General features: G+C 33.8%; 3 protein-coding genes and 1 non-coding gene across 4 annotated transcripts; 1 reads left to right on the top strand and 3 right to left on the bottom strand.

Moving 5' to 3' along the window:
- Nucleotides 1–2,805: 2,805 nt before the first annotated feature.
- LOC133829900 (putative disease resistance RPP13-like protein 1) lies at nucleotides 2,806–6,444 on the bottom strand. The gene is made up of 2 exons (XM_062259739.1): nucleotides 3,086–6,444; nucleotides 2,806–2,927 (listed from the first exon to the last, which is right to left on the bottom strand). The coding sequence occupies exon 1, from the start codon at nucleotides 6,342–6,344 to the stop codon at nucleotides 3,102–3,104; it is 3,243 nt and encodes a 1,080-aa protein (XP_062115723.1). The 5' UTR covers nucleotides 6,345–6,444; the 3' UTR covers nucleotides 2,806–2,927; nucleotides 3,086–3,101.
- A 2,610-nt stretch (nucleotides 6,445–9,054) lies between these two features.
- On the bottom strand, nucleotides 9,055–11,719 carry LOC133829908 (sm-like protein LSM8). The gene is made up of 6 exons (XM_062259749.1): nucleotides 11,459–11,719; nucleotides 10,522–10,619; nucleotides 10,003–10,043; nucleotides 9,844–9,918; nucleotides 9,555–9,607; nucleotides 9,055–9,457 (listed from the first exon to the last, which is right to left on the bottom strand). Exons 2-6 carry the CDS (start codon nucleotides 10,556–10,558, stop codon nucleotides 9,367–9,369), a joined length of 297 nt encoding a protein of 98 aa, XP_062115733.1. The 5' UTR covers nucleotides 10,559–10,619; nucleotides 11,459–11,719; the 3' UTR covers nucleotides 9,055–9,366.
- Nucleotides 11,720–19,147: 7,428 nt separating this feature from the next.
- Nucleotides 19,148–19,220, top strand: TRNAR-CCG (transfer RNA arginine (anticodon CCG)). The gene has a single exon. It is a non-coding gene; the product is annotated as a tRNA-Arg (tRNA).
- A 985-nt stretch (nucleotides 19,221–20,205) lies between these two features.
- LOC133829907 (phosphoglycerate kinase 3, cytosolic) lies at nucleotides 20,206–23,411 on the bottom strand. The gene is made up of 6 exons (XM_062259748.1): nucleotides 23,256–23,411; nucleotides 22,952–23,154; nucleotides 21,538–21,876; nucleotides 21,118–21,435; nucleotides 20,763–20,921; nucleotides 20,206–20,668 (listed from the first exon to the last, which is right to left on the bottom strand). Exons 2-6 carry the CDS (start codon nucleotides 23,144–23,146, stop codon nucleotides 20,474–20,476), a joined length of 1,206 nt encoding a protein of 401 aa, XP_062115732.1. The 5' UTR covers nucleotides 23,147–23,154; nucleotides 23,256–23,411; the 3' UTR covers nucleotides 20,206–20,473.
- Nucleotides 23,412–24,595: the final 1,184 nt, after the last annotated feature.

The following is a 24,595-nucleotide window of genomic DNA, read 5'->3' as shown; positions in this document are numbered from 1 at the left end:
TTGTGAGTCGTCCAAGATTGGTGAGCAAAAATAGCCACCATCTTGAGGGGGAATGTTAGAGAAAAATATCCCACATGGAAAGTGTGTGAATACATACATAAAAACATGAGTTACTCCACTCATCACCAATTGGTTTTAAGATGGAACATCATGCTTCTTACCATGCACGATCTACTCTCATAAGCAATCAGGTTTTCTTAGAAACTTTTTGGCTTCAATTCTACATATGCAAAGTGCAATCACTCATGAGATGTCAAAATTAAAGCAAAATTTGTGTAAAGAAAAAAAAAGAAAGTATTGTTAGTCTTTCAATTCATAAAAGTATTGATAAGGGGTATTGTGTTAATTGTTTGACTAGTGTTCATTAAAATTGAATAAAACAACAATATAATATCTATTGTTAGAGAATATTAACAATGGAGATGATTACAATCAAAATTAACACAAAATATATATGATATTAACTAATAATATTACATTAGTAAAGGAAAAAGATGAGAAGAGATTACATAACTTATGTAAATTATCATAAAGTTAATGGTAGAAGATAAAGATCTCAAGGCTTAAACAAGGTTCAAAATCTTTGTCCTAAAAATTATTTCCTCCATCATAAAAATACTTTGGGAATACTCTTTAGAAATAATTCTAAAGATTTATCAAGTCTTCTCTCATATTTAGCATGGTGTTATAAAGATGAGGATGTCATCACAATTATGTTTCAAGTGAGCAAAATAGTCACTATTTATGGAGTTTAAGATCACCGATTGATTTTCACATTCCACCAACCCACTTGAGTGATAACAATGATAAATTGAGTGTTTATAGAATTAAATGGATGATTTGGGAATTAGTTGGGATGTTACAACGTTCAAGGTATCAAAAAGATACCTCAAAACCAAAACTGTCAGGTAATTGATTTGTAACCCCAAGTAACAACTTGGTTACAAGCTTCCAAAACATACGAAATATTCTCCCATGCAATTTTGTAACATTCAAACACTTATTTGCTGTCAAAATAACATCCCTAACAGCTATACAACATTATAGAACATAAAAATCAAACCAAGAATAAGTAACTTCTTTTACATATTGATTATGGTGATATTTTGGGAGTTACAAATCAGTAACTAGATTTGTAACTTCCCTTTGTATGTTACAAATTGACAAAATGAAATTTGTCACATCTCATTTTATTTGTCACACTAAATTAATAAATATTATTTTATTTAGGAAAAATATCAGTTCGACCCATATGCTTTTCCCAAATACGTGATTGGCCTATGTGTTTCGTTAAATGACAATTCAGACCATGTGTTTTACAAAATTGATCAAAATAATACCTTATACTCAATTATGGTAAAAAAAAATCAAATATAATATTTCATTCTTAGCTCCTCGATCATTTTCTTTACTTCTCTGAACCCATCACATCACTAACAACCCGAGAATTGATCTTATAATTGAAAATATTTTGATCAAAATCGGATCTATGTACTATTTTGATCTATTTTGTAAAACAAAGTATCCGAATTGTCATTTAACAAAACACATGGGTCGATCGCGTATTCAGAAAAAAGACAGGGACCATAATAGTATTTTTCCCTATTATTTATATAAAATATAACATTACTCTACTTGATTAAATGATATCTCTTTGGTCACAAATAATTTGCAACATTTATTTAATCAATCAAACATTATATTATAAAAATAATATAATACCTATTGTGAAAAAAAATACTATCATTTGATATTTTCTTTTAACAATCTAAAATGAATCAAAATATATGAATTTATATATTTAAGTTTTGAATATCTAAGGAAACTCCTCATCAGAGGCAATTTCACAAAATTCACACGAAGATTTTTAAATCCATTTATATATTTTCAAATAAAGTCATCATATTTAGAATGCCTCATTTTTTTTATGATCCCAGTCACAATAATATTAGAAAAAGCTCATTTTAATTAGAAAAATGAACAAAATAAACAAACTATAATCCATGGAAACTTTTTTGCTGGATGGTAATATTCAACCAAACAATCTACAACAGCTCTATTGTCTTCCAAGCCACTCAATAAATGACAAGCTTTTCTTGGAGAGTGTCTTTGGTTGTCTGTGGATGAAGAGAGAAAGGATCAAGAAACAAAGTGACAAAGGGCCTCAAGTAACAAAACCACCAAACTATCACAAAGATAGAAGACACATAAACCACCAAATGGTGGGGAACATAAACCCAAAAAATATGGACCATTATTGAAAAACAACATAGAAATTAGCAAAATACATAAAATTAAACAAGGCACAATTGAAATAGAGCTCTAATTCCTGCCAGTCACCCATCTCAAATCACCCCACCACCACCAATAGTCCAAGAGACAAGCCAGATCCACCATCTCACTACCTAGTAGATCACCCCAAACCGTCACCATAACCCCCATTGCTTAACCTCAAGTCGCCCCACCTGAAACCCTAGATCCCCTCTGTCGTTATCCACCCATCTCACATCACCCGACCACCACGGGTCAGATCCACCTCCACCCCCATCAGTCCAAGAGACGGACCAGATCCACCATCTCTGCTACCAAGAAGACCCCAGACCGTTACCCACCACCACCACCATCACCATAACCCCCCAACGCCCCACCTGGAACCCTAGATCATCTCCATGCAACTCATTGCCGCAAAACCCTAGGACACCCAAGCCCCATCACTACCCAAACCCTCTACTACGAACACCAACTTGCCCCCCACTTGGAAACCCCGAACCACTCCACAAACCCCCAGACAAACATGGAAACACCCACCCCACCCCAATGACAAAGAAGACCCCCAACAACTGCCAACGTCGAATAAATACCATCAGAAGTGGCAGAGGTGCCACCAGCGCAAGGAAGGGTCGATGTCGCCCCAATCACAGTAAACCCTAAACAAAGCTCGAAGGTGAGAGGTGAGAAAGAAAATGACACGTCTTGATTTGTTTATTGTAATCCAACATAAGTAGTTAGTGTTGATTGATAATTTTTGCAAATAAAACATAATGTGTATAATAATAAAAGAAGCAAGGAAAATAAGAAAATGTACCAATACGCACTTCATATCATTGGGGCATTTCATTGATACACTTGCGATCCAATTCCACTTTAGTGATGCGATGAATCTTAGGCCAATCTTCTGCTCCTTTCTCACAGCGTTGCTTTAGCAAAGGACATTCTTTTATATATAATTGACAAAGAGAAGTAGGCAGCCCTTCTTCTGGCAAGCACCGTAACCTTTCACAGTTCCCAATACTTAAAGATGTAAGAGAGGTAAGTTGTTGAAAAGCCTTGCCATTTAGGGTTTCAAGGTTACTAGAATCCCAAATGTAAAGATTAGTCAGAGTGGTCGGAAGGAGCCTTTCATTGGGAAATGAATCATCTTCCCATCCACTAATACTTAAGTATTCTAAATTAAAGAGTCTATGCAGATCCCATTGCTTATGGTTCTCAAAGAGCTTTTTGGTTCTCACTAATACAATGTGTTGTACATTCAAGTGTGATCCCCAATCTAGAAGCGATTCCAACATGGAACAATTATCTATCCATATAAAGGCAAGAGAGGGAGGGGTGACGATGGTCTGTTGAGTAGTTCTTGGGAGCAAAACCACCATTTGATCACAATTGGAGATATTGAGATGTTCCAAGGATGGAAGATAACCAGGTAAGCCAACATTAAGCTTTGGACAATCAAACAGCCAAAGTTCTTTAAGAAGAGGGAATATTTGACCTTGTTGCATAGCTTCACTACAAAATGACCAATCTTTCCACTCCAACATATCCCTAATCTCCAAGACTTCTAAACACCTGAATAAACGACATTTTTCATGAGTAATCTCATAACCTATTGAGATCACACTATTACATCCATTTATTTTGAGACTTTTAAGAGAGACTAGTTGTCCGAGTGAAGGTAAAATATAACAATTTATACAATTGCTTAACCTGATTGATACTAAATTTGAAAATGCAGAGTTTCCAATCCACTCTGATAGTATTGTACCTCTGTAATTTTCAATCACGAGATGCTCCAAATTTGTATGAGGTCGAAGTGCATTAAGTATATCATTTTCTTTTTGCGAACTATCAGCAACACTACCATTAACATTCCAGCTCAAAGTCAGCATTGAAAGACCCTTCTTATCTATTAAATTAGCTTCAGAAGCTTCTATTGCATCGTTGATATTTTCCAACCCTGAAATGCAGCGTAAATTTGCAAGCTTTGCTACACTTTTCATTCTAAATCCTCCACTATTCTTATCACTCAAAACTACATTAGATAAGAAATGCAAGTGTTTCATATGGGGTATCTCTCTCAAAGGTACACCATGGATCTCCAAATGTCGCAAATTCATTAAGCTCCCCATTTTCTTTGGTAAATGAGAAAGCTTATAACAATTCAACAGCAACAAAGTCTGTAAATTATACAGAGTACAAATTGAATCGGGTAACTCTTCAATTTCAGTGCAAGACAAGTCCAAGTACCTCAAATGCTTTAGATTGTTGATTGAATTAGGCAGCTCTTTGATAGAAGAGTTATTTAAAGAAAGCACTCTTAAACAACTTCCTGCGCTAAGAAACATATCGTACAAAACTATTGTTCTTTCGAAGCTATACCTTTCGAATGGTAATGCTACAAAGGTACGCAAACAATTAGCTTCACTCAGGCACTTGAGTGTGTCAGCATTGTATTTCCAAGTCTTCATATAAGATAAATGACGAATCTTGGTCGAAAGACGATGTTTATCATTAGTTCTATCCAGCCTGGAACAAAAATCATATGATACAAACATAGCTAAATCATGTACCAAATCATGCATTTGGAGAAAAAACTCTTTCTTATGACTTGAATGTTGAAAGAATGACCTTGATAACAGATCTTGAAGGTATTCCTCTCCAAGTTGCTCCTCCTTTTTATATTTTTTATCACTCTGCAAAAAGCCTTCTGCCTTCCACAACAAAATCAAAATTTCTCTATCAAATTCATAATCTTTGGGAAATATGGAACAATATGCAAAACATTGTTTCAAATGTGCAGGTAAGTGACGATAACTCAACCATAAAGCTGGAAGAATAGAACTCTCCTTGTACAACTCCTCCCATGTGTCATTATTAAGTATGTCTTCCCATTTTTTGGAATCTCGTTCAGAACGTAATAATCCACCAAGAGATTTTATTGCTAATGGAAGGCCTTTGCACTTTTCCACTATTTTCCTTCCAATTACTTGTAGGTCTTGGTAGCCACTAAGATCAACATCATTTCCAAAAGCATGCTTGACAAATAACCGCCAACAATCTTCACTCAACAAAGTTTGTAGTTGATGAATTTGGCCAGTGGCCATAGTAGAGGCGACAATTGTGCTTCGAGTTGTCACTATAATTTTACTTCCATTTGCTCCCGAGTCGAAACAACTCTTCAAAGTGTCCCACTGGGAATAAGACTCGTTCCAAACATCATCATGAACAAAGAGAAATTTCTTTCCCTTCAATGCTTCTTTCAATCTCCTTCGAATTTCTTCTAAGTTTTTTATATGAACTTTGTAGGAAGTGACCCCCTCAAATATCTCTTTCGTTATCCTAGAAATATCAAATTCATCTGACACAGTAACCCACACTTTTAGCTCAAAATGCTTTTGAACTCGATCATCATCATAAACAAGTTGAGCAAGAGTAGTTTTGCCCACACCACCCATCCCAACAATGGGAATGACACAAATCTTATTACTGCTACTAATATCATCTTTTAGCAACAAATCAACAATAACTTCTTTTTCATTATCCCTCCCATAAACATCATATTGCTCTACTAAAGGAGCTGGTGGCCTTTGAAAAGGTTTTTTTTGAGCACCTTCTCTCAGGCCAAGAGCATCCTTTTGATCAATAAGAATATTCATCTTACGAAGGATCTCCATGGCATTAAACTTAACAGATTTATCAAACTTTGACATAAAAGGTGACATAGATTTCAGTTGGTTGAATACCTTGCTTGCGCTGCTGCTAGATTGATCATCTTCAAGCTTGGATTGCAGAGTTTCATAGTCAATCCTATCCACCAAGTCATCAGCTTGATAAATCACATCTTGAAGCTTGCATAGCCACATCCTGACCTCCTTGTTTCGAAGTTGTTTCTCCTCAGCATCGTTGAGCAGTACATTGGCTGATATCAACATAGTGTTTAGTTCATCTAGCTGGTCCAGGATCAATTTCTTTCCCCTAAACAGCCGGGGTATCTCCTCAGAGCCCAACCGTTCAAACAGAACCTGAAGCGAAGCAGAAAGCAAAGCACCAGCAACCAACTCAGCAGCCATAATGGAGTTGGAGGCAAACTAAGTATGTTGAAGCTAGGGAATGAGGATCAAGAACAATGAATGAGACACAAGAAAGAAAGTCAGATAAATACAGATGGGAAAACAATAAATTACAGGCTCAATGTTGGGTCGTAAAAGATGTGAGAACACACGAAGACATAAATATTCTATCTAGTGTTTATTGTCCAACTTCTTAAAAATGCTTCACAGCTAATTTGTACACTTTGAAATTTATTGGGAACACTAATGATAATTGTCTCATGTCCCTTGTTATTATTATTATCTTCTTTTTACTAATTATGTTGATTGTTTGACCCTAACCGGAATCAATTCAGCTGCCATGTGGTAGTTGTGCTAAGTATGAAAGTATTATGTTCGTCTCTGAGTTGCAGGGTCAGCAGCCATGTATATAATAATATGAAAATTCAAATACATAACAAAATGACACATTTTTTCAATAACAATATAAATATATATATTGTTATTAGGTAGGGAGATTTTCAAAGAAAGAAAATATGTATAAAGAGAGAGAGAGAGAGAGACATAAGAAACGTGGTTCCAAAGAAGTAGATGATGGTTGGTCTGGTCGAAATCATGGTGTATCATAGACGGTCAAGTATTCAATATTAGCTGGCTTCATTCATTGTTTTCGCTTTAAAGTCAACAACCGTTTTACACAATGTAATTTTAAGTAGAATATATAGGATCCCATTGCAAGCAAGCATTGCAAATGTCCCCATTCAGTTGCATTTCATTCATTTTTGTTAAATAGTTTGTTTACTTAATACTGATCTAACGCTATTCAGACACAATTCAACAGTCCAGACAGAAAATACATGTATAGATAATAGTCTAATGATAAATTTTGGAAATATATATTGATATTCTTAGAGCTAATATTTGTATGTTTAATGTTAATAAACTCGGTTTCGGCTAAGTTAAGTTAGTTAAATAAACTTTCATACTATAACTATACATGTAGTCAGTGGTCAGACTAGCAAACTTTTAAAAAATGAACATAATATAGCTAAAAAAGTACATTTGCTATGATTGTTATAATTTTGGGGGATTATTCAATGGTTCTTATTCAATTTTTGGTGATTCAATCACCTTTTCAAAAAAGAAGACCAAGCAACAATGAATAACACTTAAAGGAGCCAACCATACCTCTCCCACCCAACATTACTAAACAAATATATATATATATATTAATTTATATTTATATAGATTTATCATCTCCACCTGAAGAAAAACAGCTTATACATGTTAGATTTTGCTTCATAGTAATGGTTTGTATCCAATAAAATATTACAGTTGATCATACAACTTATTTAACACACTTGTAATAACCTGTAATGATCAAGTATTATTATTCTTCAAAAAAGAAAAGAAAAAAGATCTAGCATTATTAGTCTTTCAATTCATATAAGTATTGATATAGTGGGCATTATGTTAATTGTTTGACTAGTGTTCATTAAAATTAAATAGAACAACAATATAATACCTATTGTTAGAGAATATTAACAATGGAGATCATTAACACAATATATATATAATATTATTAACTAATATATTACTTAAGTGAAAAAAAAATAAGAAGAGATTATATAACTTAGGTAAATTATCATAAAAATAGGAGGTATAAGATGAAAATCTCAAGGCTTAAACAAGGTTAAAAGTTTGGCTTAAAAGTTATTTCCTCTCTCGTCAAAACACTTTGGGATACTCTCTAGAATTGCTTCTAAGAATTTATCAAGAATGTTTGTGTTTCAAGTGAGCATAATGTCACTATTTATAGACAATTTTGAAGAAGAAAAGATAAATGGTATGAAAATTAAACAAGGTTGATGAGTATTTATAAAAGAAAATAATTTGTTAAAAAAAATGCAACAATAATAAAAGCAACGGTAAAAAAATATGTACATATGTATAATAAGGTAATAGTATAATTAAAAAAAATAAAAAGGAAAACACCACAAAAGTAACGGTGCTTTAAAATTATTGATGCAATGAGACTCTCCAATAGCAAGCCACAAGAAAAGCTACCACATTGTGGTTGCTCTAATAGCTTTTCGAAGGGGGCCTACAACAAAAAATACACAAAAGAATAAAATGAAAGTCCCATATATTTTTATTTTTGATTGATTCTTATATGCATCACTAGTAACTTTTTAACAAATTTTAGAAGAAATATAACATTCTAGACCAAAGTGACCCAAAAAATTAAAGTTAGACCTAAATAATATACTACCTGAAAAGAGGCACAGTGCTATTTGTTTTTAATTGTTTGACTAGTGTTCATTAAAATTGAATAGAAAAACAATATACTAACTATTGTGAAAAAAAAAATATTAATTTATAGACTATCGTGTATTTGACATTTTCTCTTACAAGATAACCATCTAAAATGAATCAAAGTACACATTCAGGATTTGAATATACAAGAAACTCTTAATCTAAAACGATTCCACAAATTTTAAATAATAATAAGTGATCATAATTCGGATGGCTGAATTTTTTTTTATATCATTGAGTCAACTTTTGCAAAGCGCCGACAATAACTTTGCCTATTGCCTGAAAATTGCCGGCAAAAGCTTTTGAAAGCGCCAGCAAAAATTGCGCCGAGAAAAGTGTGCTTTAAAAATCACTTTTCTTGTAGTAAGATTTGCACCTTATCAGCACACGAGCATGAGAACCACTGCACTTAGTGTTATCCAACAGCACTTCTTTGTCTAATTAATAGTGTACTTTATACATTTACAATTTTGATTGTTCTGAGAAAATAACCACCACCAATGCCAATGAAATAGAATATTAAAGTAGCACAAAACAGTCTTTAAATATTTGGTAAAATTTGGGTTTGAAGATATTGTCCTTTTTTTCTGATTGGGATCAGAACAATCTCAGAGAAAGCTCATTTTGATAGCAATGAACAAGATGAACAAACTATAAACCAAGAAAACTCTTGCTGGATGGTAATCGACCAGACAATCTACAACAGCTCTATTGCCTTCCAAGCCACTCAATGAATGACAGGCTTTAGAGGATGAGCTCTTTTTTCCGACCAGTCAACAGACGAATCGATTTCTTCATCTAATTCTCCGACGATACTTCTGCATAATGTGGAACAAAGTAGTAGAATGGCAATTAGAAACTTCAAACTTACCATAAAAAGAATGACAATAAAGAGATACAAAGTAGAGTATTTACATGTTGTCGCCTCTTATTATATACAAACCCAACACTAGTTGCTGAACACCTTCCTGCAAATCATAATCAATGACAAGTTACAATGGTGGCCAAGTAAGGGGAAGCTAAACTCTATCAATACAAGTATAATGCAATTGTGAATCAATTAAAAACTTTTTAAGTGGTCGATCGATTTGTTCACCACAGATCAGTATATTCCAAAAAAACTCTCTTCTCCAGTAATTGAAAAATAAGCCAGAGATCTAGACAAAATCATAGTCTACATCTTAGCAAAGAATAAAATGCAGACCTTTGTCGAGAAAACACGTTCATGAGACTCGTCGAGAATGATATTTGTAGCCTGGTCAAAGCCTTTTAAAACTCCCTGAACAAAGAAACAAATATTGATCACAATTTGATAAGACGAAAAATGGCATAGCATATAGTGTCTTAATACTGTTCATATTACCACAATATTGCGCCCATCATTTGTGATAACTGATATTGTTTCTGCACAAGTATGGAAATTATTTAAGTCAAAGAAAATCCATCGTTGTCTGAGGATGAAGAGAGATAGAATCAAGAAACCTTTGACAAAGAACACTAAGAAAAGCAACTGGTCTCAGAACTACCTTTCTAGCTAAATATATATAAACATAATGATAGAGCAAATGAAATGCAAAGACAAAAAAATTATCACGATTTCTAGCACAATATTGAACTATTGACCCTCTTCTCTTGATAAAAATGACAGTCACTCTCTCTCTCTCTCTCTTTAAGCTCTCATTTTTCAAGTAACTATAACACAGCAAGTACAGATTGTCTAAAGATCATATGACTGCTAAATTTGTAAAAACTATACCTAAAACCTTAATTCCTCAAACTCCACCCTGGCACAAAGGGGTGTAAAGATTTATATTTAAGCTGCAAAGACTGCACATGCATGCAATATATAACTTGAAAAAAAGATTATTAAGAATTTACATACGATCTACTAGAGACTCAAGTCCAGGGCCACCAGACATATTCCAACCCTTGGAATGAATAAAGCAAGGACCTCTTCTTCAGACCGATGGAAAGTACTTCCTGCATTGAACAGTAGAAAAAAATTACAAAATTTTCAACACACTTAACTTGACAAATGATGTCAGATACAAGCTAGGAGTATAAAGTGAGATGTAAAATGGCATGTGATCGAGCATCAAAATATTGAAAATTTGAACATATCACCAAATAATTGACAGTGTCTTGTATTAATAAAAGGAGATTCTTTCAACTAAATATCAGAGTTTTGAAGAATGTTGTTATTGACAGCCAACTAAACTAAATATACTGGGCAGGGGCACCACCACATTCTCATAAAAATACACAGAGATCCCAATTTAGACACTTGAAAGAGCTACTGATCAATGGAAGGCATAGGGAATGAACATCAGAAAAGTATTTTCCATTCATTTGTTTGCTTACCCATTTGGTATACAATAATTAGGTAGACAGTAAGCTTGACCTAAAAATATTCATTAGTGCACTGATGTGGTAATTGGGTGTTTACTAATCGTAATACTAATGATTATCATACTCTCACACAAACTCATGTATATACAGTGCAACTACTGAACGATATTGTAAGTTCTAAGAACCAGTCAAAACCATTTCAACACGAAGCTTGGAGCAATAATCATCAATTGGAAAATCTAGTGGAACTTAATCCGAACACTAAAACAACCATCAAACACAGCATAATGGAGCTCTAATACAACGAGCATAAAACAGGGGTATTCAACAAATGATCAGCCATTAAACCCCATCAAAGAATAAGTTCCCCCAAAACCCTAAAAACGAACTAAGCAAACTTAAAAATTAAATTTCCAAGGGGAGAAAGCATTTAAGCATACGACACTAAAAAAATTTGAATTTAGAGTTACCGTAGATGAGGAAAGTGAGTCAGTGACCAGCGCCAACCTCAGAGCTCAATGGCTGTTACGCGGGAATGAGGGCTAGTGAGCTATGAAAACTAATTGAATTTTTGGTTAAAGGCTCGGAGAATAGTAGCAGTGGCGGTTTTTCTGACGGAGAGTATCGGCTCAAAAGTGACGGAGAGCCGGTGAAGTGAGCGTCTGAGAGAGTGAGAATGAGACACTGAGCGCCAGAGAGAGAAAGACCAGACCTCTGACCAGACCAGACGTGGTGGTGAAGAAGGGAGAAAAGTCTAGGGTTAGAGTTAGTTGGGCTAAAGCCCAAACAGAAGTATTTTGAGCCCAATATTGGCCCATATGTTAGGAAATTACCACAATTTTAAATTAATTTGGATATACTATTTTTTTATTTCTTTTTTAACATTTGTTTTTTTGAACTAAAAGACATTAGGTAATAAAACATTCCAAAAATATAAACGTACGTCGTATTAAAATTCCCATATTTTGATAATATTACTAGAAAGTAGAAAATGTCATATTTTGAATGTAGTTAGCGGAACACTATCTAAATTATTTCAAATGCCATTTAGTATATTTGTTTGATTGTAGATTCAACTATTTTATAACTATTAAGAGTAAAAAGTCAATTAGTTAGTTGGTGTGTTAGTTTAGTATGCTGTCAAGTTAGTCAGGAAGTTAATGAGCTGTTTATGAGCTGTCATAACCGATTATTACTAACTTCAGTTACTGAACTATTATAAGCATGAGCTATATAAGGCTCACTTATTGTACTCTCTTTTACAATCAATACAATACATTCTTTTGATTCATTTTTCCTCTGCTTCTTGTTTTAGTTTTCTGTTTGGTAATATGGTATCAGAGCCCCAATCTCTGTGTGCTCAATTGCGTTTTCTCTGATTGATGATCAAGGTTGCTGGTGGTCATGGCTCATGGTGGAGCTCACACTCGAAGCACAGCAAATCAAGGAGTTGGATCAGAAACTGCAAACATGTTCTCAGTTCTTGAACCTAATGATCGACCACCTGGTGATGATCCTAGAAGTCCTTACTACATTTCTAATGGAGATCAATCTGTTGTTAGCCTTGTTCCAAAGATCTTGACTGGATGTGAAAACTACAGCTCCTGGCGGCGATCGATGGTAGTTGCTCTTGCTACAAGAAACAAGATAAAGTTTGTTGATGGTCGATTACCTGCACCTGAAGAGAGTGTGATGTATCTTGACGATGCAGCTAGGATTTGATCTGAACTTCAGGAAAGATATCATCAAAAGAATGCACCTAGGGTGTTCAAGGCTAAACGATCTATGCAAGCTTTGGTTCAGGGATCAAATTCTGTCACTACATACTTCACTCGACTGAAGTCTCTTTGGGATTTGATTCAAGAATTCAGACCACAACCTGTTTGTACTTGTGGTGCAATGAAGATTATTCAGGAATATCAAGATGAGGATCGGGTTCTTGAGTTTTTAATTGGTCTCAATGAGTCTTACAGCAATGCACGATCTCAGATCTTGATGCAAGATCCCTTTCCCAACATTAACAAGGCTTTTGCTTCAGTGGTTCAAGAGAAAAGACAGAGAGGAATTACCTCTAATCACATTGAAAATGACAAGCCTGCTGCTCCACCATCATCATCTAGCTCAGGTCAATTTGCAGGGAGTGTTCAGCCATACAAGCCAAAAACAGTGTGTCATCATTGTGGAATCACAGGTCATATCATGGCTAAGTGCTATAGGCTTCATGGTTATCCACCAGGACACAAGATGCACGGAAAATTTCCCAGTCGAAATGCTCCAGGATCTGCTAAACCTGCTGCAAACTTCTCTGGTGCACAAGAGGATGGGGGATCAAATGGAGATGGTCAGAATGTTGAGCAAGATCTCATAGCTACTTTTGCTCAGTGCCAAAGGCTCATGAATATGCTGTCTCAAAAAGGTGGTGAATAACTCAATTCTGTTCATGTTAATCAGCCATCAGTATCACAATTCTCTGGTAAAACTCTTTCTAAAGCCTCATCTTCTTGGATTCTTGACACTGGTGCTACTCACCATGTGTGTCACAACTTGTCTTTATTTCAAAACACTTATTCAGATTCCACAATCTCTTGTGTTAATTTACCTAATGGCAATTCAGTTAAAGTCTCTTGTCTTGGAACAGTTGTGTTCTCTTCAACTCTTATTCTCAAAGATGTATTATATGTTCCAGATTTTCATCTTAACCTCCTTTCTGTTACATCTTTACTTGAATCAGCAGCTTGTGTATTCACTTTTCATTATGATCACTATGTGATTCAGGACACTTCGAAGACCCAGCTAATTGGGATGGCTGAAAGGCATGGCAAACTGTTTTACTTGAAATTGCCTGTTGAGAAAAAATAGTCCTCATGTTTTCTCTTTGTTTTCTGATTCCAAAATAAATAGTGATACTGTATGGCATTATAGATTGGGGCATCCCTCTTGTATCAAACTTCATTTCTTGAATAAAGAATTGCAATTTCAAAATCAATCTTGTCCAAATTTCCATTGTTCTGTTTGTCATTATGCAAAACAAAGAAAATTGCCTTTTGTTTCAAATCATAACATTGCTAAAGAATGTTTTGATCTTATTCACATTGATATATGGGGACCATTTAATACTCTTACCATTGGGGGTCATAAGTATTTTCTTACCATTGTTGATGATCACTCTAGATACACTTGGGTGCATTTTATCAAAAGCAAAGCTGAAGCACAAACTGCCATTCTGATAACTCTACAGAATAGAGTTATTTTACCATTTTTTATGTGCTAATTGTTGCTTAATTCTTGAGTTTTGAATTGATTTATTAAGTTTTGAAGTAATTTTGAATTTATTGGGTTTATTTTGATTTTATATATTTTTGTGTGTTTTTATAGTTATTTTGTTGTAAAATGTTATAGTTAATTATTTGAATTATTGTTGTTTAGTTTGATGTAAAAAAATGTTGTATTATTGAAATTAAATGTTAAATATAAATTAAGTTATAATTAATATTTTCAAAGAATTAAATTGATTTATTTTATAGTTGAAAATATTTTATTATAATTTATTTTATATTTATTTTGTAGGGAATTTATGACACTTTTGTTCTTGAAAATAAGCTAAAAAAGAGAAAGAAATTGTGGCATTTTTCAAAAGCCATAAGCCTCATGGGCCCCTGCCACCTTCGGCCCAATCCAGCAGGCCCAACACCAAGCCAGCAGCCACCTCCAATTCTCCTTCAACCATTCCATTCCACGCCAGCACACCAATCATCAATCAAGGAGCTCACCATTCAGCCTTCACGTACCAGCCGAAGTCAACGTCTGTTTCTCCAACCAAGCAGGCCCAAGCCGAATCCAGCCTTCCCCATTTCGGACCAGCCCCCTGCCCACACCAGCCACCCAAAGCATGCCACAAAGCATTATTTTCTTGAGCCCATAAAAAAGCAAAATGTACCATTGTCCCCTATGACAAAAATGCAAACTTTTTACCACACTTTCTACATATTTTACCCCAAAACATCATAATTATACCCTATAATTTACCCATATTTACCATATTATAATTAATTAAATTAATTTAATCAATTTCATTAATTTGAATTGATTATTTTAATACCTCATTTTTTTGCTATAAATATGGTATTTCAAGACCATTTAGGGTGTCCATTAGAGGGGGAGGTTACCATACCAAAAACTCTACACATTTCAAAACCTCTCTATTCTCTTCATCTTCTTCTTCTTTTTGCTTTTTTCTATGTATTTTTAGAGGAATAATTTGGGGGTTCATCCTCCAAATTTTCCTATTTATGTTTGTAATTTTTAGTTTGTATTTGCTATTCTAGTTATGTGTTTCTAATCTTTTTAAGATTATTAAGGTGATGATGAAACATTATGTAACTAGATAGTATTTATTTTGTATGTTGATTTCCCATTTTGTGCAATAAAGTTTATGGAATTTTCTTCTTCAAATATCTTCTTTCATCTTAAATATCATGTATTTTGGATTGTTAGCACATATTTAAACTTTGTTCTTCATTAGTGCAAATACATAATATTCTTTGTGTAAGATATGTCATTAAATTGTACACATCCATGCTTAGAACAAAAATATTATGTTTTGCCTTATAAATAATGTTCATTGATTTATTTGTTATTTTATTAGATTGATTTACACTAAATGCTTTGAAATTATAACTTTAAAAAGTGAAGAAAAATCCTATCTTTTTAGAAATAATTTGTGCTTAAAATTATAAATTTATTTAGAAAATGATAGTTTGATTTATTTTAACTATCACTAAAACTTGGGAATCAATGTACTTATAAATATTATTGAACTTATATTTTGTGGATTCTAATCCTTAATAATCTTATTTTACCATCTTCATTTCTATTATTAATTTATGTTATATATATTGTCTTTAATTTCTTTATTAGTATCTTATATTTTATTTTTATTATACAAAAATCTCATCAATCTTTGGAACTAGGTTAGAATTTATTAATTTTGGTTTAAAATAGTTTTCTCTTTTCGATTTTAGACAACTCATTTGGGTTCGACATCCTTGCTTGCACGATCACTATTCCATATGAACGATTCGTGCGCTTGCGATTTATAAATTTTTAAACATACCCGTTTTGGGTCCATCACATTCCAAATTTTATTCAACTCATCAAAACACAGTACCAAAAGACCATTAAAGCTGCTAGGTCAGATAATGCCAAAGAATTGCAGTTTGTAGAGTTGTTTAGCTCTCTTGGGATTATTCATTATCACTCTTGCATCCATAGACCCCAACAAAATTCTGTTGTTGAAAGGAAACATCAACATCTGTTAAATGTAGCTAGAGCCCTCTTATTCCAGTCTTACATTCCTTTAGTTTACTGGGATGAATGTGTTGCTATTGCTGCCTACTTAATTAACAGAACACTAACACCAAATTTACAAAATGTCTCTCCCTTTCAGGTTCTCAAATCTAAGCCACCAAATTATACTCATCTAAGGGCTTTTGGATGTTTTGCATAGGCCTCTACTTTGTCTACCAATAGATCAAAATTTTCTCCTAGAGCTGCACCATGCATCTTTCTAGGATACCCCAATGGCAGGAAAGCCTATAAGTTGCTGGATCTCAATTCCAACATAATTTTTTGTTCCAGAGATGTCCATTTTCATGAAACTATTTTTCCATTTCATTATAATGACTCTCTCTCAGATGAATACCAGAATATTTTTTCTACATCTGTTACTGATTTTCCTACATCTGAGCTTCAGCATCATGAACACTCTGCACCTGTTTCTTCTTCACAAACCAGACATGTTAGGGCATCTCATAAGCCTTCATAATTACAAGATTATCATTGTTATATTGCAAAAACTAATTCCTCTGATGTGTCTCAGGTTCCCTCATCTGTTACTCCTTACTCTATTTCTCAAGTTCTTGATTACAGCGGGTTGTCACCTCATTGTCGAGCAGCTATTCTGGCCATCTCTAGTCACTATGAACCAGAATTTTTCAGTCAAGCACAAGGCATGCCAGAGTGGGATAATGCCATGGATAATGAGATTGATGCTCTTGAGAAGAATCACACATGGAGAGTGGTTTCTTTGCCTGATGACCATCATGCTATTGGCTGCAGGTGGGTCTATAAGATCAAGTACAATGCAGATGGATCTGTAGAAAGGTTTAAAGCCAGACTTATGGCTAAAGGTTATAATAAACAAGAAGGTATAGATTACACAGATACCTTTGCTCCAGTTACAAAATTAGTCACGTAAAGCTTGTTCTTACACTTGCAGCTATTAATGGCTGGCATCTTCATCAGCTTGATGTTAACAATGCCTTTTTACATGGAGATCTCCATGAAGATGTGTATATGACTCTACCGCCAGGGTATAGTCCTAAGGGGGAGCTTCCACGAAATGCAGTATGCAAACTTAACAAATCTCTATATGGGTTGAAGCAGGCATCAAGACAATGGTTTGCAAAATTTTCTAGCGCCTTGATTGAGGAGGGTTTTCATCATTCAGCCACAGATCACTCACTGTTTATGAGGCAAGTTGGAGACAGTTTCATCATCCTTCTCATCTATGTTGATGATGTAATTTTGGCAAGTAATAATGTTGCTGAGTTGGAGGCTCTCAAGGTTAAGTTGAACAACAAATTTCAGCTTAAAGATCTAGGAAAACTCAAATATTTCCTAGGATTGGAAGTGGCTAGATCTGCTAAGGGAATTTTCATATCACAAAGGCTTTATGCTTTGCAATTGCTTGAAGATCTTGGTCATTTGGGGTGCAAACCAGTCACTACCCCTATGGAAGCTAACCTAAAGCTAAGTCAAGATGAAGAAGACAAGTTGGCGGATCCCAAGCTTTACAGAAGAATAGTTGGGAAGCTGCAATATCTCATCATCACAAGACCATATTTGTCATTCTATGTGAACAAATTGAGTCAGTTTTTGGTCACTCCCAAGGCTAGACACATGAAAGCAGCACAAAGGGTACTCCAATATGTGAAGCACTGCCCAGAACAGGGACTATTTTTCCCTGCAACATCAGGAATACAACTAAAGGCCTACATCGATGCTGACTAGGCAGCTTGTCCAGATACTAGAAGATCAACTACTGGTTTTTGCATTTTTCTTGGAGACTATTTGATATCATGGAAAAGTAAAAAGCAACAAGTTGTATCTAGATCATCTGCAGAAGCAGAATACAGGGCCATGGCAAATACAACCTGTGAACTTGTTTGGTTGTTGTTAGTTCTTAAGGAAATAAATATTGAACATAAAGGTCCAGCTTTGCTATATTGTGACAATAAGGCAGCACAATACATAGCAGCCAACCCTGTGTTTCATGAAAGAACTAAACATATAGAAATTGATTGCCATTTGGTTCGGGAAAAGGTTCAGCAAGGGGTGATCAAAACTAGCCATGTCTCTTCTAAAGATCAACTAGCTGATGTGTTCACTAAAGCTCTATTTCCTACTCAGTTCAATAGCTTCAAAGACAAGATGGGATTAATAAGCATTAGCTCTCCATCTTGAGGGGGAGTATTAAGAGTAAAAATTCAGTTAGTTAGTTGGTGTGTTAGTTTAGTATGCTGTCAAGTTAGTCAGGAAGTTAATGAGCTATTTATGAGCTGTCATAACCGATTATTACTAACTTCAGTTACTGAACTATTATAAGCATGAGCTATATAAGGCTCACTTATTGTACTCTCTTTTACAATCAATACAATACATTCTTTTGATTCATTTTTCCTCTGCTTCTTGTTTTAGTTTTCTGTATGGTAATAATAACATATAGTATATGTAACTATTAACTATATAAGAATATACTTTAAAAAATCAATAAAAAATACCCCAAAAAAATTATTGTTTAGTATCTATAAATATATTGTTGATCATGAAAGTGGCATATGTTTATTATAATCAAGTTTCTTACTAACTCCATTTGATGAATTTATTAAAAACAAAAGACTCGTTCAACTATGTCCCATAATTGTTACATTTAATGAGGAAACGATATAAAATTTGAAAGAGATGCAATAATCAAGGCATAAATGTTGTAATTTTCAAATTAAGAAGATCATGTTGGCACTTTTCTATTTTCTAGTTGCCAACATATATGTAAAAGTAATGTTTAAATATTCTATTTGTTAGTCCATATCAAAAGCAAAGATCGCGTGGCCTAATGGATAAGGCGCTCGCCTCCGGAGCGGGAGATTGTGGGTTCGAGTCCCATCGCGATCGTTTTCTTAAATGTTGTAGTTTTTATTTATTTTATGAAATTAATTTTTCTTTTCTTTTTTTAAATATGAATGGACTTATTCCAGCATACAAAAAATTGTTTTAGAACTATATTTGCTCTCATATAGTCATTTTTCTTAATGTTCATGTCTATTGTGTAGTTGCATCAGTTTAGTTTAAATAGAAAATATGGATGAACAACAAATTATTTTTAGTAAAAATTACATTTTATATGTGTTTTTTAATAAAGTTTTTAAAAATATGGCTTTTTTTTTTACAAATATTATTTTATAGCTTTTTAAAACTTGTATTCCTTTCTATAGGATTTTTTTCCTATATTTTTGTAAAAAAATCATTATTATGCCATATTTTTATAAAAAAATATTATTATAACATATATTTTTTTCCATAATCTGATTTTTTTTTTAATTAAATTTGTCCATACAAATTAAGAAAAATTTAATTACCATATTTTTACATATTAATAGCTAAAAAGCCATATTTATAAAAAAAAATCCGTTGTTTTTAAACTAAATTTGCTCTCATACGAAGCATACTAAAACATCTATAAAATGTTACTTTATATAACATTTTATTAGAATAACTCTTGAATAGTCATAAAATATTTCTTAATCCCATCTTTACAAAATATGTCTTTACAATTTATATAATAATAATTATCTTAATATCAAATATATTTATTTGTATGCTATTTTATACATACAAAAAATTCATAATAAAATTAATTATCAATTTAGATTTTAAAATAACTGTATTTTCAACAATGTGCATTGCATGTTTTATCAACTAATATTCAATTTAAATTTAAATGTACATTGAATTTGAGTTAATTAAGATAGTATACTCGTGTGTCATTTTATGTTGTCGTTTGTTTTGATTATGTCGTTTGCTCAAAATGTTGTCGTTCCTTTTGTGTTTAGTTCCAGTAGAAAGTGGAAAGAAACCAATAAAAAATAAGTTTAGAAGATTAAAGAGCTAAAAACACACTCATCAATTGAAGATGGTTTGGTTGAAAACATGGTTCCAAAAAGATACATTCCTCCAAAAGCAATGTTTTCATGGATGAAAAATATAAATAATCACCATGAGAAAAGCACTTATTCTGATCTAATGGCTATACGGCTCTACAGGATCAAAGCTCTATCAGAGGTCATCATCCTCTGGTTGAAAAACCAACCATTGTAACGGGCATAAATTTTGCAAAAGAGAAGACTGAGGGAATGAACAAAAAAGGCTTAAGCGTCGTCAAGAGCAAGAACTCCAGGGAGTGGCTTCCCTTCAAGAAGCTCTAAACTGGCACCACCACCGGTTGAGATGTGGCTCATCTTGTCAGCAAGGCCAACCTTCTCCACTGCTGCAACTGAATCACCTCCTCCAATGATGGTTTTCACTCCCTTACCGCTGAGCTCGGCTAGCTTCTTGGCTACAGCCTGTGGATAGACATTGAACATGCTCAGTTATATACAGCAATAATAAAATATCAATTTTCAAATTCAACAGTATTAAGGTTTTTTTTTAATGTACCTCCGTTCCAGCAGCAAACTTCTCGAACTCAAAGACTCCCATAGGACCGTTCCAAATTACGGTTTGAGTGGTGTCAAGAGCGTCACTGAATGTTTTGATGGAGTCTGGGCCAATGTCCAATCCCATCCACCCATCGGGGATGCTCGACGCTGGCACAATCTGCAAAGAAAGTATATTCATGCTTCATGAGCCACTAAGAATATTTATATTGCTATGGTTCTTGAGTTCTAAAGAGTGACTATGGATGTTAAGGAACTTGAATAGTTGATGCCAAAATAATATAGCCATCAGCTAATGCATTAATGGAAATTGGAAACGACCACCAAAGTCCCAACTCAAAGTTATTACTACAAACCTTGCTGTTAGCATCAGGAGAGAACTTGTCTGCGATGACCACGTCTGTTGGGAGAAGAATAGTTACACCTTTAGACTTGGCCTTTTCCATAAGTGAAGAAGCCAACTCCAACTTGTCTTCCTCTACTAGTGATGATCCAACCGTATAACCCTGGGCCTTGTAAAAGGTAAAGATCATCCCTCCACCCAAGAAGAGAAGGTTTACTTTCCCCAACAAGGACTCTATTACTCCAATCTTTGATGACACCTTTGCACCCCCAACAATGGCAGCAAATGGCCTCTTGGGATTGGCCACAGCTCCAACAAGATAATCAAGTTCCTGCAACCACCAAGTCAATGGCACATAAGACACTGCTTAATATAGATGAAAAAATAGGACACAACTTACAACCGTTGGCAAAAAGTGTTAAATCTAACATACCTTCTGCATAAGGAATCCAGCAACAGAAGGCTTCAAGTACTTGGCCACACCCTCAGTGGATGCATGAGCCCTGTGGGCAGTACCGAATGCATCGTTCACGTAGACATCTGCAAGTGATGCTAGCTTCTTGGCAAACTCGGGGTCATTCTTCTCTTCTTCCTTGTAGAACCTGACATTCTCGAGAAGCACAACTCCTCCCTCTGGAGTCTCAGCAATCAACTTCTCAACTTCCTCGCCAACAGAATCATTTGCCATCTTAACATCATAGCCCAGAAGCTCAGAAAGCCTTGGGACAAGGGGCTTTAGACTGTACTTGGGTGTGACACCCTTTGGGCGACCCTGAAATACAAGGTAACAGATTCATGTGTTATAGTTATATTGAATTGAAGATCTATATTATATTTTCCAAATAAAGGATTGGGGAAGAAGGAATGAAACTAGTGAAGTTTGCGGTTCTCCATCGTATCCAATTTATATAAACGAGTATGAGTATCACAAGGAAAGAAAATTTCATTTGTACTAATGTCACAGAAGAAGATAAACAGATTTTCTAGAAACTTATGAACTGACAGAAATGAACAAGATATGCAAAACAGAAGGGAGGAAAAGAACAAAATGATGGCGCGTAGTCAAAACGCTATAGATTGCATGAGGACAAAAATCATCTATCACTTCGAGAATAGCTGTTTCTCTATCATCAACTATCACAATTTCCAAGAAAACTCAAATACCAACTCATCATACCAAGAGACCCGGGATGAGCCACAAGAAAGAAAAAAAAAATCCCATTACTTAAAATAATAGTTTTATTACCAAGGTAACTAAAGAAAAAGCCAGGCCTTGCTACAAGAAATAATGGACAACTTCTATGCTGAAAAGAAGATTGAAAAGTCTAATTTTAATAAAACAAGAATAACAACGCTTACTAATGACCAAAAGAGTAAACTTTGAAATGAGACCATAACTTGTTATCAAGAGAGAATCCCAGATAATTTCATATAGTAGACATTGTACAGGACAAAACAAAGAATAACATAGTGAGCAATAAGATTAAAACATCACAATTCTAATCAAACAGCCAACCTTGCCCAGATCTAAGAACACTAGAAACAAGTAGCTCTGTGAATTAATCTACGACTTAACATGCGATAAGGATGAAAAAATAAGTAAATAAATAAGAATAAGTACCTGAAATATTAATTAGTCTATAAAGAAAAATACATTTCCTAAGCTGCCCATAAAAGTTTATACATGTATACATAAAACAAGCAAATTGCATTCAGAGATAATCAACCAGATTCATACAGATCTAAGTTCAAAACTCACTTTTCAGCAAAACAAGGCACTGATTTAAAAAATTATCCAATATACAAAATATCAAAAACCCTTTATACAATATGAAGGTATGGCTCACCAAGTGACTGCAGAGAATAACTTTAGCACCATAGCCCATCAAATACTGGATAGTGGGGACAGCGGCGCGGACTCTGGTGTCATCGGTGATGTTCAAATTGTCATCCAATGGAACATTCAGATCAACCCTCACAAAAACCCTCTTTCCCTTCAACTCAGTCTCCTTGAGAGTTCCGACGCTCCTCTTGGTGGCCATGGTAACCGCTTCAAAACCCACAAAAACCAGTGAAAACAATCAATACCCAGATCAAAAATTTGAGAAATTAACGAGAAACGAAAGGAAAAATGAAAACTTTGAAACTTACAATACAGAGATGGAGATAAAAGCTTCGAAAAGTAATGCTTGGTTAGAGTGAGATCAAACGAGGACAACAAGGAGTGGGAAAGTTCGAGAATAATATATAGAGGCGGAGTGTTCTCCTCCAGTCACGTGTGAACCGTGCGAGTGAGACAGAGGTGGTACACTGTAAAGTCTGTGGTCCAAAAAGTGGGTGATAATCGGTGAAATGAAACCTTGGGCTTTGTTAGTAAATGGTTTTTTTGGTGCTTAGTCTTACTATTTAGCATATTCTCTCTTTATGCCACTTAATTATTCTCGTGTAAATGTACATTTTTTGGATTTTGTGTAATTACTAGAAAAGATGTGACAATATATGCATAAAATATAATTTCACATTTAATACAATCAAATTTCATAATATTAAGTTATGGGGCTTCTAGATTCTTTTTTGTGCTTTTGACTCAAAAAGTATTTTCCAATTTTTTTTTTTTTATATTGATGTATATTATAATTATTTAGAGTATTTATAAATTTTTAGAAAATTTTAAATAATTTACAGTACCAAAAATAATATTTAAATAGTTTATTATACTTGTGACAGTGTTTTTTTATGTGCATGAAAAATATAACATATTAGAATATTATTTTTGGTATTATAAATTATTTGAATTTTTTTGAAAAATTACAAAATGTTCTAAATAACTACAATATAAATGATCATAAAAAAATTATTGAAAATATTTCCGAGTCAAAAACATCAGAGGATGCACCGGTGTGCTCCTTTTTAGGGTACATCGTAAAACCCTCCTTAAGTTATCATATATAAATTGCATATGTATTAGTGTAATTTTGAGCACCATTAATATTTTTTTAATGTTATTCATAAAAAAAAAATTATATAATTTCACCTTTAACAATATGTCACTAGTATCAAACTAATTACATTTATTTTTCATTATTATTATTTTATTATATGATAATTAAGATTAACTATAAATAAATTACATGGAAAATTTGTGTGCATATTTAATGTTTCGGATTTATGGATTTACTATTATAAATTGCATGAGATTTGATCTTTAAATTTGGATTTGTTGTAGTAGTAAAGTTAATAAGATAAAGTTTTATTGGAAAAAAAATTATATGTTTTGTTGTATTTGACTAAAGACATGTGTCTATGGGTATGGGTGACAAAATTGGATTGAATTTGATTAAATGGCAACACTAATCTTGCCTCATGAACTTTGTCTTGTGATTTATATATTATCATTTAATAATTATATTATAAGAGTTAAAAAAAAAACATATTACATGCTTGATGATGGTCTTAGTCCCTACAAAAAGTCAACAAAGAACAAGAGCCAC

The sequence above is a fragment of the Humulus lupulus genome, chromosome 4 (genome assembly GCF_963169125.1).
Source record: "Humulus lupulus chromosome 4, drHumLupu1.1, whole genome shotgun sequence".
Classification (NCBI taxonomy): Eukaryota; Viridiplantae; Streptophyta; class Magnoliopsida; order Rosales; family Cannabaceae; genus Humulus; species Humulus lupulus.
This window is presented reverse-complemented; position numbering and strand designations above follow the sequence as displayed.

Excerpts from the sequence above, each read along its gene's own strand:
- LOC133829900 (XM_062259739.1), bottom strand. The coding sequence starts at position 6,344 with ATGGCTGCTGAGTTGGTTGCTGGTGCTTTGCTTTCTGCTTCGCTTCAG.
- LOC133829908 (XM_062259749.1), bottom strand. The coding sequence starts at position 10,558 with ATGTCTGGTGGCCCTGGACTTGAGTCTCTAGTAGATC. Across the intron at positions 9,608-9,843 it reads AACGTGTTTTCTCGACAAAG|GAAGGTGTTCAGCAACTAGT; the intron begins GTCTGCATTTTA and ends TATGATTTGCAG. Across the intron at positions 9,458-9,554 it reads ATAATAAGAGGCGACAACAT|AAGTATCGTCGGAGAATTAG; the intron begins GTAAATACTCTA and ends CACATTATGCAG.
- LOC133829907 (XM_062259748.1), bottom strand. The coding sequence starts at position 23,146 with ATGGCCACCAAGAGGAGCGTCGGAACTCTCAAGGAGACTGAGTTGAAG. Across the intron at positions 21,877-22,951 it reads TTATTCTCTGCAGTCACTTG|GGTCGCCCAAAGGGTGTCAC; the intron begins GTGAGCCATACC and ends CTTGTATTTCAG. Across the intron at positions 21,436-21,537 it reads CTGGATTCCTTATGCAGAAG|GAACTTGATTATCTTGTTGG; the intron begins GTATGTTAGATT and ends TGGTGGTTGCAG.